Source organism: Echiichthys vipera, assembly GCF_963691815.1.
Source record: "Echiichthys vipera genome assembly, chromosome: 16".
NCBI classification, from domain to species: domain Eukaryota; kingdom Metazoa; phylum Chordata; class Actinopteri; order Perciformes; family Trachinidae; genus Echiichthys; species Echiichthys vipera.
In genome coordinates this window covers 16,504,699-16,519,106 of record NC_139841.1, presented here as the reverse complement: position 1 = coordinate 16,519,106, position 14,408 = coordinate 16,504,699, and the positions used below count along the sequence as shown (strand labels likewise).

General features: G+C 38.4%; 1 protein-coding gene across 1 annotated transcript; it reads right to left on the bottom strand.

Annotated features, from left to right (window-relative positions):
* Positions 1-7,997, bottom strand: sftpba (surfactant protein Ba). The gene is made up of 10 exons (XM_083930290.1): positions 7,861-7,997; positions 7,703-7,761; positions 5,497-5,571; positions 3,957-4,079; positions 3,700-3,813; positions 3,511-3,597; positions 3,123-3,306; positions 2,511-2,569; positions 2,364-2,423; positions 1-2,262 (listed from the first exon to the last, which is right to left on the bottom strand). Exons 1-9 carry the CDS (start codon positions 7,910-7,912, stop codon positions 2,373-2,375), a joined length of 804 nt encoding a protein of 267 aa, XP_083786416.1. The 5' UTR covers positions 7,913-7,997; the 3' UTR covers positions 1-2,262; positions 2,364-2,372.
* Between the last annotated feature and the right edge of the window lie 6,411 nt (positions 7,998-14,408).

Here is a 14,408-nt window from a genome sequence, read left to right as displayed (position 1 = left end):
TAAAATGTGAAGGTAGAAGTAGGTATCAGTGATTATCCCTTCCTCAAGTTCATTGAGATAAAACCATTTATTCTGGCTTTCATTCTGTGTTGATGAACAACAGTGACGCCTGAACCTACTGTAAGCAAACCTTTACACTCATTAAGAGACTTTTTGTTGGATAAAAACAAAACACCTTCACTTTACTTTGAAATAGCAAATAAAGTTCAGGGTTCAGAAACCATTGCAACTAAAGTTGGACTTTTACCATCACCAGGTTTGGGACTCAGACCTGTGAAAAGAGCTGCTTATTAGATCCAGAGGGCTGCTGGGGAAGGGTAAAGGAATACCAGAGATGAGGTCATGGACTAAAGTGATTTGAGACTTGACTTGGATTAAATGACTTGTGAGCATTTCATGGTTTGAGAGGCAGGGACGTGTAAAGTTACAGTAGATGATAAACATTAGTTGGAGACTCCTTGTAATAATACAACACTGTTAACTGTCATTGAATAATGTTTATGGTTATTATTGCATGAATAGTATATTAGAGTTAGTCTATGTCCATTTTTTTGGGCTGAAAAACTTATTAATTTTGTCTTTCATATTACATTGCAATAGCCTGCTTAAAGATTAATTCCTGCGCAAAATCATCCCATTGTCCTTTTTGGCACTTACATATTTCAAATAAGCCTTGGAGTTTTTTTGTGAAACAACTATTAACGGAGAAATCCCGGTATTGTCGCTAACAGCCGGACGTGGCTAACACTGATTAGCACGGGCAGAATAGTGAAGGCCTTAAAATGGCTTTTATTAACCACTAATACTGCTCAAAAAAACACCAAACCTCTGCAGTAGCATTATAGCAGTCCCTAAACATAAAACGAAGCACCGACAACGTAGTAGAGTTCAATTAAAAATGCAGCACAATGGGCTCCTTACATTTGGACTGCATTTGTAATTGGCTTGAATGGCCTTTACTATGAGAGGAGCTGGTACCGGGGCCAGTAGGTAAGTCTTTCAAAACACTCTTTTAATAAACAACAGGAGCGCTGCAGAAAATAATCTACAATAATCACTTGGCTTTGAATATTTCAGAGGTAGAATTTCTTCACCCTGATGGTGCTTCGAGATTGCTCCTGCCGGGTCCTCCTGCAGGCCTGGAGGAGCACTGCACAGATCTAAGGATTCACAGCTGAACTTTTACTATAATTGCTGGGATGTGTCTCTTGTCTTCATACACCCATACACACAAAATTGTATATTGCGTTCAACTGAATAGTGCTCGTGCCTCGCTTTTTCAAACGTGCGACAGGCGCTTTGTGCCAAGAAGCTATGACATGTCATCCAATTCTACCTCGTCGAGTTTTCTTTCGGGTGATGAACGTTGTTTCAAACAAACTTCAAACTGCATTGAATCATGAGTGTGAGCATGTATTAGTATTTTCTCCTCGGGTACATCAATGAGGACTTATTTATGAATGAAGATTGATTTAAAGAAGCCTAATAAATTACTCATAACGCTACACAGTGTCCCTTTAAGTGATCATCACCAAACAACTAATCAATGCTGATACCGTATGCTAGTACATAAAGGAGTGATGTTGATAAAGTACATGATTTTTCCCTTATTTTACCTGAGATATCGTATCGTATCGTAGATATGGTAAAACTGGATAATCCAGCAGGTGATAGACAGCTCATTACAGCCATGAGAGACTTGACACACCAATGACTTGACAAAGTGGCTATGACAAATTCATATTAAGTAGTGAAAGCAGAATTTTTCTAAATGCTATTTAACATCAGAAGAGGTCAGATGTTTGTAATGTTTATTTAATAACATTTATTCTGATAATCCTCCGGCATTATCTGACTTGGAAAGATTACAAGAAGTTTAAAAGCAAATGAAGCTTTATATATAGAATAGAGGTAAGTGCAAAAATGTTAAAATAGCACACTCTTATTAAGTGTAAGGAATAGTTTTGTTATAATTCCCTTTCACACATTTAACTTTAATATCTGTTCAACATTACTTTTACGCCTGAAGTTCAAATAATCCTATCGGATATCACTTTTTGTTCTGGTTTTCTTCACTCAGTGCCGACAGTATATACAATGCAAAAATAAAAATGTCGTAAGATATCAAATCAGTATCGCAGAGAAATGCTATCAGACAGAATGCCACAGGTATCAAGCAGTAAGAGAAATATTTGCAATTCCATGTAGAGATCAGGGTCGTCCGTGGGGGCACCGAGTTTGACTCTGATTTTTAGTCCCAGCCTGAAAAGAGACATTGTTGAGATATTTTACGTGGCATTGTGTGTTCTATTTTTAATAACACTGATTAAGTTATCACAAAATTGTCATAAAATTCCACCTACCGTAACATTTTAAAGTGCGTTGAGAGGCTTCCAGGCAAATTTCTGACAGTAGAACGCAGTCTGCACAGAGTAAACAAAGTGTAAATGTGATCACATCTGAGCGTGCAGAAGCTTAACAAGTGTACAGCTGAACAGTCTTTGACTTACTCCACACTTGAGGGCAGTCTTTAAGTCTTTGCACCTGTACGTTGCCAAAGTGCATGGGTCTGAAAGTGAAAAAAAAACAACATATTTTTATAATGATAATAATTGTATATATGTAATTAGAACTGACTTGTGGATGGGCAGGAAATCAACTCATTCTGATCATTGATGGATCGTCCGTTATCAACATTTGTTGGTTCCAGCTTTTATAAATTGTGACCAGATGGGTTTTGTATAATATAATTGTATCTGGGTAAGATCATTCTTACAGTGGCCATTTTAAATTGTCAAACAGGAGTCTTTTTTTATTATAAAGCAGGCGGAGGTGCTATATAAATATACACAGCGTGTTTTCAGAAACTCTGCCTTTAAACGAGCCAACTGTTATTTATATAGGTGGAAATGATCATTGTATCATTTCAAGGACCTTGCTGATTGCCCACTGCCACGATGTTACTACTGGGATAACAGAGCAATCATCAATGTTATTAGTCATATGCTATGAGTCTAAATCTGCTGTGGAGTCTTTGTTGGGTTTGAACTGGTGGGCTGACAAAACAAGTATAATGTAAAGATGTAGCGCTGCACACGTTGCTGAAGGAAAGGCCGACTGACCTACAAGAGGAGCCTCCTGCGCTTTACACATGTGGATGAGAGCACAGATGGTCTTAGGGGTGGCGTAGCTCAGGATCGCCTCCATCACGGTCTTGCTGTACTTGCCAATGATAGCGTCGCACTGATCTCGGTAAGAAGAGGGCAAAATATGACAGATCTCCTCCAGCAGCTTGATCACAGCATCCTGCAAAAGTATTAGAAAAAGGGGGCGGTAAATGGAGAACATGAAGCCGTTTTGCCTGTTTGACACATTTTTTAGTATTGATTCTTGCAATGCTGTCTGCCTGGAGGCACAGGCGTCTACTTCCATGTGTGGCTGTGCAGGACAAAGAGGTATTGTATTTGTTTATGTGCATATGCATTCTTTCACTTCATGAGTGTGACTCACCTCAGTCCTTTCCTTAGGCAGCAAGTCCTCCAAAGTCTTGATGAGAAACATACAGAAGGTGCATTCTGTTGTGGTCTGTGCCTGCGCCTGGTTGGTACAAACAGCAGAGGGAGTAAAGCACAAAGAGCCTTTCCACGTGTGATATTGTTCTTTTCAAACGTGCCCTTCTAACTAACTGAATCCACTTACATTTTCACTTGTCATAGCGACCTGAAGGGCCTCCTTGGCAAAATAGCGGAGCATCTTCTCCTGCTTGTCACAGGAGTCACAGAGCCCAAGGACTTTGCAGACCTCTGCTGGTTTCTAGAGAGCAAGAGTTGTGTTGAGATCAGACCTCTCATCAGAGTCGCACCAACAGCAAAGACTGCAGAAAACACGTTAGTATTTTACTCTTGATATTATTCTGGGAGACTCCACCCGGATGATTCATCCAGCACGAAACTTACCACAACACCAGTAATGAAGGTGATGACCATCGGAAGCATCTTCTCCACTTCATCTTTGCAGAGTTTACTAGCCGGCCCAGGCAGTTGGTCACACATTTGTTCAAGGCCACCCATCACCTTTTTCTGAAATAAAGCCCTAAATTAGGTGTGTGGTTCTCAGGACAATACTGTGAATCTAAATCTGTCCATAAATTGTTCTTCACTGAGTCATTTCCTCTCTTTTTCCTAAACTCCATGATCTGGATGTTTAATTGTAAGCCTATAAGACATGCAGAGGTTGCAAAAGATGAAACAAGAGTGGACAAACAATGTACTTTGCACATCAGATTTGAGCAGGTGCAATGCAAAGCCTCTTGCAAAATCGCCCTTTACAGGAGGAGTTGGCTTTTACCTTCGAACTACAGCAAAATAGTTTATTTTATTGGATCTCTATAGCTTTGTCAAGCTAGGTTAGATAGCATGCCTGTGGACTCATTTATAGGAGCTGATTGGTTCTTTTATTATTAATTTAGCATTTCTGCAGTTTACAGGAGCTTGCTAGCTCAAGTGTTGAAGTTGTGACATTGTGAAGTAAAAACAAATGTTTGTTAAAGGGCAATTTGAAATGGAAATATCTGAAATTAGCGTGAGGCTGCATAAAAATCGCCCTGCTAACATCACAATTTGATCATTTCATCATTTATTGGTTCCTTAAAGTAAGTTATTTGTTCGTTGTCCATAATTTATATATTTTTTTAATCTGCTACCACTATGCAGATGCTTTACAAACTAGACCTCTCTGGGAAGACTTAGTTAACGGCTTGAGATTTTATTTTTCTATGTTACCTGGTCTTACGTTGCTTACATTTTTTGTTTGTTTTTAAAATGTGTCTTGTGAATAAGATATTACTTGGTATAATCACAGAACTGAAGTAATTATATATATATATTATATATTATTTACAGCTACTCGATCCCAACCCACAGTTTTCACCAAAATAGAGATTAAGGTGGTGAAATGTCTTTCTAGAATAATGTGTGACTCAAAATCATGTATACATCTTATAGTAACCAATAGAAAGTTACCAGTCCAAGTTTTCTCTCTTTGGACTTCGATGGAAGTCCCGACAGACCACGCTAAACTCAGAGGAAAGAGGATCTTTGAGGTCAAGTGAGAAAATGAAACTGCCTGTGAAATATCATTTCAACTTTTCATAGCCATAGAAAATAGGAAGTGGAAGTGGCTTGGCACCAAAAAGAGAAGGGGACCTTTACTTTATTGTATGTGCTTGAACTTCACTGTGTGAACGCATGACTGGTTACAAATTATTTGCATATCTGAATGTGCAAATGTGCTTCACCTGATAAAAAACAGGTGGAATTTAAGGTGTTTTTAAAAATAAGGAAAACTATTCAACCCCAGATGTAAGCAAGCACTTGAGATAACACAATGTGTATTTCAATCTTGACCTATGAATATGGATACAGACACAGTATAAATAAAAATATCACTGAGCAAATAATGTGTTTTTTTTGCTGCTTAGTCGAATATTGTACTCACCTGGAGGTCTGCATTGGAAAACAGGTCAACAAGGAGTTCAAATATTTGGGTACAGTCCTGGCAGACGTCCCCATTCTGAGTAGAAAGTCACAAAATGAAAATACATCCACCTTTAACTAATTTAGTCATACACACACACACAGACACACACAGACAATATGATACGATATATCTGTGAACAGTATCTTATTATATTTAATGTTGGTGATATTTCATGAGGAAGACACGTGTGTGTAGATGTATCATTTCTGCTAGAAGTGAAACGGTTGAAAACCATGTGACAGTTTTACACTTTGAATCTTCGAGGAGTGAAAGTGCACCAGGAGTGAAGAGACTTCCTGAGTTTTGAAGAAATGCAAAATCTCCCTTCTCTCTGAAAGAAGTCAACTATTTCTATACATTTGTTGCATTGTTTTTCATTTCACTGTGTATGCTACAAGTTCAAAAGACCCGTTCACACAGGTCAAGCATAACACCAGCTTTGTTTATTCACACAGAACCAAATAAAGGTGGTATTATGCCGCCTCAGTGTGTGATTTCACATTGCAGCGGGTTTGTTCCGGAAACAAAAGAGGGGTCAGCGTGTGAGAGCCGATCTGTAATATTAATCAACCACTTGAACCCACAAACCGCCAACTTTATACACCACGGAAGAACAATTGTCAGTAGAAAGGACGACAGAGACTCCAGCACCGCGACACCCGCTTATGTTTGTGTGTGTGTGTGTCGGAGTCGTTGTCGGTGTGTGTGTGTGTGTGTGTTTGTGTTTGTGTTCATGTTTTAGAGAGGAAGAGAAAAGAGTAGGGGGACTATTGCATGCAGTGTTTCTGAAAGTTATTAATAACTAGTTATTAAAGCTGCTTTGTCACTTTTTGACCCTCCTATGAACCAGCTGGCGCATCACTGGTGCGTGTTGTTCCACTATGCTGACTTTCCCTTTAGCACAGATGTTGGTTCGGCGCTGCCAGCTCAAAGGAGCAACTGATCTGCCTCCCCACTTTGTCTTTGTACCTTTTAACACAGATGGCAAGTCGTAATAAAGGCGCAACAGCCTCGCACCGAACAGGCTCTGTGAAAGGGGCTTATAAATGCAGGGTTTCTCTAAAAGAATGGGATGTTGGTTTTAAAGTGTCATATTGTCTTATAGTGCTGTCATTAGAAAATAACTATAGGCTACGTTTAAAGTACAATTCTTAAAGAGATATTTTTCTGATCTAAGCCAGCTCTGTGTTAAGACTGTTGGAACGAGAGCTGCAAGTTGCGTATGAATCAAATAGTAATATTCCAATGTGCATTTGTATAAACGTGTTGGCTGACGTTACACTACTCATCACGTTCCCCTCAAATGCTTTTGTAGCATCAGATCTGATGAATAAAAGAAGGTTTTTGAATCATAAACTCACTGTCAGAAATAACAGCTCTCACTGGAGATCGGTAAAAGCTATAGATGGTAGTTTATGGCACGTCACATACTGGTGTAACAATATTCGAATACTGGAAATAATAAGGAATTTGAATATGATTATAGAGGAAGATTGACTGCACTGCTCTGTGTCATGGCAGCGTTGGCAGTGTGTGCAGATAATCAGTGTTTGGCTTCTTTCCATGGCCACAGCGCACGGAGCTCATAGCATCTGAGGTCTTCAGAAATCTGGGGAGATTATCACTGTTCATCTGCACACATTGCCCATACTGCCATGATACAGAGCTGGTTTAAAGTGGGAAAAGTATCCTTTTAAGTCTACGTTTGAGGCACGTGTCTCCTCTTGTATTTCCATTGTATGCTACTTTACGCTTCTACTCCAGTACAGTTCCAAGAAGTACTTTTTTTCTACACCACGACATTTATCTGATGGATAAATACTAGTTACTTTACAGATTAAGATTTTACATTAAAAAATACAAATAGTTTATAAAATGAAATACATTGTTTGTCTAGTTGGGGTGTCTCGAGATGTTTCAGATGTGCCAACACAAAGTGAATTCCACTCTAAACATCTGAGATGGTTATACTGCCATATTTAAAATAGCTCAAAAACAGCTCAACCTCCCGCAGACACAACAGTAAAATGCTAATTATGTATTGTTGCATCAGTAATAACAGTCTCATCATGTTTTCTACAATAAAATATCAGTCACAGTGGCAAAAACATGTAGTTTTACCTTTATACGTTACATTTTACGAGAACAGTTATTATAAACTTACTGCTCTCAAGGAATCTGGAACATTTTGCAAACCATCGACATTAAAAGCTGAAGTCAGAGCTGCGGGGGGAAATATTCATCATTAGTCCTCAGTGTAATACGTCTTTTTACTATTCACTTCATAATTCATCATCTTAGTACAATTAATTACAGTCTCACCACAGCCTTCAAGACCAACGAAGAGAAGCAAAGCAATCTTGAGCAAGGCCATCGTCTGTTATTTTCAGGCTTTGGGCTGAATGTCGTCCCTCCTGAGGTCTGTATGGGGAAAACTGTGAGTGCAGCTTATATTCGACAGGGAGCACTTGACATCGATAACCAGATATATGGAGGGGGGGGCATAGCGGAACCGTTTTTTCTGTTGTCCCTCAATAAGCTAACATTAGTCAAGTTTCAGTTCCTCACACCAACTTCACATTGTTTATTTTAAAGACTCAGATGTGTTTGCGGATGTACTTTAGTTATGTCTAAAATATACAGTGTCTGCATTGTGTCACCTATAGTTTTGTCCATTCTAGCTGTCTGATTACTGACATATTTTCCAATTTTTCAGAAGTAGTGATTTTTTATTGAGTGCATCTTAAGCAGTGGTGGGAAGTAACTAAGCTCATTCACTCAAGTACTGTTCTTCAGTTCAATTTTGAGGTACTTTTTTTGAGTAATCCCATTTTATGATACCTTATTACTACTTCACTACATTTATTTGGTAATCTCAGCTACTAGTTACTTTACAGACTCAGATTATTAATACAAAATATTATAAACAAAATGAAATAACATATATATTTATAGATCAAGCTATACAGTGGTATACAAAGTAATTCAAATTAAACCCACCTTTATCAGCTGCAACATTACAAAGATATGTACATGAATCTATCACTAATTGTAATCTAATATTCTGAAATGGGCCATTCTGCATAATGACTACTTTCACTTTGTATACTTTCATTTAATGCTAATACTCTTGTGCTTTTACTTAACTTACACTTTGAATGCAGGTATTTTAATTGTAACAGAGTATTTCTATTGTGTGTTATTACTACTTTTGCTTAAGTAAAAGCACTTAGTACTTCTTCCACCACTGATTTGAAGACACAATCACTGACCACCCTTCCATCTTTTTGGACATGGACACATTACCGTGGTGACACCTAGTGGTTCAAATAAAGCATTGTGTCAGAGAGCAATGACTACCTTCATGATCTAAATCTAAAATCTGTTCTCCCTGGCCTATTTATGTATGTTATATCAAATATAAATGATCATTCAAATTGACTTGAGGTACTTGTTTTATATGCCCTTTTTTGCTTCAAGATCTCTGCCGTCATACAGATCAGTGAGATTCCTATACATTGGGTCTCAACCTATAGCTGCCAACTCGAAGGGTGCTTTGATGCCATGAGAGGCCTTTTACTGGCAGCTGATAGCTGATTTTTCAGTGACAGATGTTAGCCAAACTGCTTCAATGTTCAGTGTGTGTGTGTGTGCAGGTCAAAAGGGAGGCAGTTCTGTGATGTTGGTAGGCATTGCAGAGCCTTCTCAGTGTCGTTGGCCCAACAATGTCCACGAAAGATTTCTGTTTTGTCTCATCTTTGCCCGTTGTTTGGTAAATGTGTTCTGACTCAATCCTGTCTACTTACAAGAATCATGACAATTACAGAGCAAAGTCCACAAATGTCCTGTATCTTAAAGCCATGTTCATTGAACCATGTTGTTAAAAAGTCTGTTTGAACACCAAGATAAACTGTATGCCCTAATCCACCCATCTCCTTAATGAAAGACTAAAGCTTAGTTTTACCATCTTTTGAGCATCCCAACATGTTAAATGTTGCATGTTGAGATGCTAAGTTGAGCATATTCGCCTGAAGCATATAGTTGAGTTTGCATTGTTAAAAACTGCACAAAGTAGAGAAGTAGAGTTTGAGAGGTCCTATGAGGGCCCACTGATTGACAGAAGAGTAGAAGATTATTTTGATAACTGTAAGTCATTTTTAATGCAAAAACTGTACAAACATTAATAATGTAAAATCATGCTTATGTATGATTGCACGAGTACAAGTTATCTTAGTGTAAGAGTCATAGGGGACATTTCTCTGCATTGAGTACTTTTACTTCTAATACTTTAAAGGAGCTGAAATAATAGAGAAAAAAGTGGTTTGGGAATGCCTTCCACATGACTCTCATAAGATTAAAGCAGAGGGCGGGTTACTTGTTTGCTGCTACAATGAGGCTCTGCATGTTGTGCGGCTCTTTTGTTTTCCTGATTATACGTACAGCACATACACTTTATCTGTTTAAAAACACAACACTCGCTGAAAAAGACTGAATGCTTTCTATTACAGTGCTGTCTACTGTGTCAACCAGACAGTTTGAAACATGGTTTCAGGAATCAGTCAGTATATTTATGTGTTGCTGTAATCCGTCACTTGTTCAAAAAGATTATTGGACCTAGTGCCCTCTATTAACTGTGTAAAAGCCATTTATCTTTATTGAAAGGATTGTCCTAAACATGCCTGTATACTTATCTTTATGACCACTTGTTACTGGTAGCGCAAGTGTGTCATCCCAGTAATTCAAAGCTCTGCAGCAGGTCTCAGGAAAGTTTCTGTTATCTGTAATTGTATACTATAGAGTAACATAAACCATCTTAAGGTGGGAAAAGCTATCTGTATTGCTACTATGTTAGTTATTTGTGCACATTTACAACATAGAATCGTACTTCCTGTTGAGCATGCCGTGAGGTCTGCGGCTAGAGCACACTTGTAAGGGGAAGTAAAAAGAACAGTTGCTGATAGAGACTGTCAATAGAAAGATTCTGATGCTGTTAAGTGATCCATGTCACTGGCAAGCCCATTGTCTGGGAAGAATAGCAGGGAGGATTCCATGACAAGCGTTGCACCATTTTCTTCCTATTGTAGTTTCTTCCTTGTCACTTTTCGAGTCGGGGCTTTTTCTTTATGTCACCTTATCTTGTGAAGATCACTCTGACATTAAGCACATCGCTGCTTCCTGCAGGCTCCGAATTTGTAATATGATCTGAAAGTTGCTTGCTCCAGAGGATTTATGGGCTTTGCTGTCAAATGTAATGTACCTATTACAAGAAGCTGCAGAAGTCTTTTTGTCTATACTGTTTCAGACTGATCTGAGTCTGAGACTACCACAAAATATAAACCAAGCATTAAAAATAGAGCTTCAAATTACTACTGTCTATATCTAATCTTATACATTTGGTTATTATCATAACACATATTTCTGAGATGTGTCCATTACATCTGAGTAAAGCAGGTGTGTTGTGTGGACCAACCACAACCATTAGTAAACAAAGTTCAATTTCAGTTGCTTTGTCTTTAAGTAATGGGCAGAGGCCATGAGTAATAAATTATTTCCAATAACTTAAGGTACTTGTCTCAAGGATTAAGTAGAAATCGCCCTTATTATTTATAATGATGAAAGACACCTGTATTAATAATATCATAGCATGGAGAAATTACATAAACACAAAAATAAGGAACAAACGAAACACAACCAACCCAAACAGAATCTGGTTTTACGGCCTGTTAATGAGGTATACATGTGAAAGTGACTGTGTATTATAAGTGAAGCTGTACATACAAACTCTCTCATTGAGCTTTAAATGTGTGTTTTATATCCAATTAAATTCATGTACAGGAACTACAGTTATTGTTGCAACAATCCAATGTCTCCACAAAGATCATTAGACACTGCATAAACTAGAGAGCTTAGATGAATATGTATAATATTAAAGCTGTATTGTCATTAGCACATTTTACCTCTGTACTGAAGTTAAAGTTCAGTTCTGATAAAAGGGCCGCCTGAACGATAAACCCAGTGGACATTTCTGCAGATTGTGTGTGTAGATTTTTTAAATGTAACGTTCTGAACAACCCTTTATGTTTGACAGTCGCTCATTAAAATGATTGATGTGTAGCTCTTCTGGACATCTTCCCAAAACTTTCATTCAGATCGAAAAGAGAACCTAGGGACAAATGTAACGACGGCAAGAAAATATTTGTATTTGCGCCCAACAACAACAGTCAAGACCATGAGCTAAAGATGCCGAGCGGAGACGTGAGTCTTGGGGAAATTTAGGTTGCGATATGTTCTTATCTATTGTAATGCAGTACCTTATGGAGCCTGTCTCCAGATCAGGCGTATGCCTCTCTTAACTGAACTGGTCTTTGTGTGGAAAAAAAACATCTATATGAAAAAAAAATCAACATGTGACCTTGTGTTTCTCAAACTGGCTTTAAGTTTAGCAAGACACTAGAAGACTAAAGTTACACAGTTGCTCACCTTACACTCAGGTCAAGTAAAAATGAATTGACTGCTGTTTCTTTAATGGTCTTAAAAGACTAAATGCTTTGGCGTGTACTGACACATGCATACAGGAAGATAAACCTGTTTTGGTCAAAAGAGTTGCCAATTGTAAAAACAAGTATGTACTCTTCTAGGGAAACAGAAACGCGTCTCGGCTGTTCGTGCAAACTGATGCTCATATTTGCCAACCTCAATGATTGTGTCTGTCTCTGTCTGAGACAAACTCAGACAAGATGTCTGTAAAACCAGAAAGTGTGTCTTTTGTTCATGGATGTTGCTGCAAAAATGATGTTGTTTAGTACTATTTTGCACTTTTTTACATGAACTTAAGTAATCATAAAATGGGTTTCAATGAAAGAGGTGATTTAAAAACGTACGTGAAACTGATTTCAGTTTAATCAGTAATAGGATAAGGTTTCCTGCACATTGGAAACTCCTTTTAGCGTAATCAGTCTGGGGTAAGACGCCTTCAATTTATTGTCTCCAGTACTCAGAACACTGCTTCCTTATTATGATCATAGTAAAGGTGCGGTCTGTGTTATACAACTTTGTATACTAAGCAAATTATTGTCAGATGGCAAATATGACTCATGCATTGTTCAACAGCTGAGTTTCCCGGACCATGGGGAATTACTCTTACAGTGACTGCGAGGCATTGTTAAAGCTCCTGCTCTCTCAGTGATCGATAATCACCTTTGTGTTTCTAATATTAGTTAGGTATTTCTTGTTCCTCTGGGTATGCAAAATCATTGCGTGATTATATAGGCAAAGTTTCCAAACGACACTCACCTGTCAAATTCACAAGACACTGCTCACTGACTTACGCACTGGAAAATTCTTTCTTGGGTAACCCTGAGGTCGTCTTACAACGTTTCAGCCATTGCTGTTAATTTCTGCTTTTTTGACCTCGGAGAGAAGGACATGATTAGAGCAATACTCTCCTGTGGATGTTGCAAAAACAATGACGTGCTGACAGAAAAGAGACCCTGAGCTTTGTAAATGAGCGGACAAACTCTTTCTTCAGCAGGAAAACTTCTTGTTGGTTTGTTTGTTTCCTTCATGTATTGAAGTAATAAAACCAAATCCTGTACACTGCCAATCACTGATGCTCACTCATGATATGCAAGAACATTTCCTTGTCAAGCCAAAGTGACATGCTCAAGCTATTCTTCAGCTTTTCAATGATATCTACTATTGGAAATTAAGACATATAGGTTAAAATGTGTCTTTAAACCAAAGCAGTGAAGGGGTGTAGAGTGTACATCCAGTTCTGTAGTTGGATACAACAGCAGGAGAGGTTAATTATTCAAATCTCTCCCCTCCTGATACAAAACATGCAGTCGGAGGCATAAACAAATGCAACATCCATCAAGGTCCTGTAGTCTTTCAACAGATGGGCTTTTCATGGCAGATGAACTTTTCTCAAATTCTTCTTCTTTGTTTTGTTATCAGTGACAATTTTGCATGACAACTATGAGAAAGCCTTTGTGTTTAGAGTCTCCCCACCCAAACACACATACACACACACACACACACACACACACACACACACACACACACACACACACACACACACACACACACACACACACACACACACACTCATCAAGGTAAACTTACATTTGACCGTATATATCTGTCTTTCCTTTTCCTCATTGCACAACCAAGTCTCACACAAACGACCTATTACTTATTTACCTGCGATGTTAGCACATTAAGTTAATACAGCACTGGTGTGACCTCCAGACCTCATCCTGCCAAAAAAGTGGAAAGAAAAAGAAAAAGAAAAAACTTTTTTTGTTTCATTCAGAGGTCAAAGATGGATGATTATTTTCGATTGTAGTGCGCAGTAGTGTTTTGATACTTTATCATTACAAACAAGTGTGAAGTGGGCGCCTGTGGCTCAGAAGTAGAGTGGGTCGTCTTCCATTCGAGAGATTGGCGGTTCGATCTCCGGCTACTCCGGTCCGCATGTCAAAGTGTCCTTGGGCAAGACACTGAACCGCGAATTGCTCCCCGTGCTGCGCATGGGTGTGTTAATGTGGTGTGAATTGTTAGATTAGATTAGATTGTATGTAGATATCCACTGTCACCAGTGTACATGTCTGTGTGGATGGATTAATGTGACATGTAGTGTGAAAGCGCCTTGACTAGTCAGAAGACTAGAAAGGCGCTACATAAGTACAAGTCCGTTTACCATTTAACATGAAGTCCTTCCGCTTTTCAAAAACTTTCTCAAGTTAATCCGTTTCTGTGTGGTAACAATATGACAACATCAGTAAACAAGTGAAAAAAAAGAAAAGCTGCCCCAATCCTGACATCTCACTACTGTCAATTATCAATAGTAAAGATTTAAGTGTCCCAAG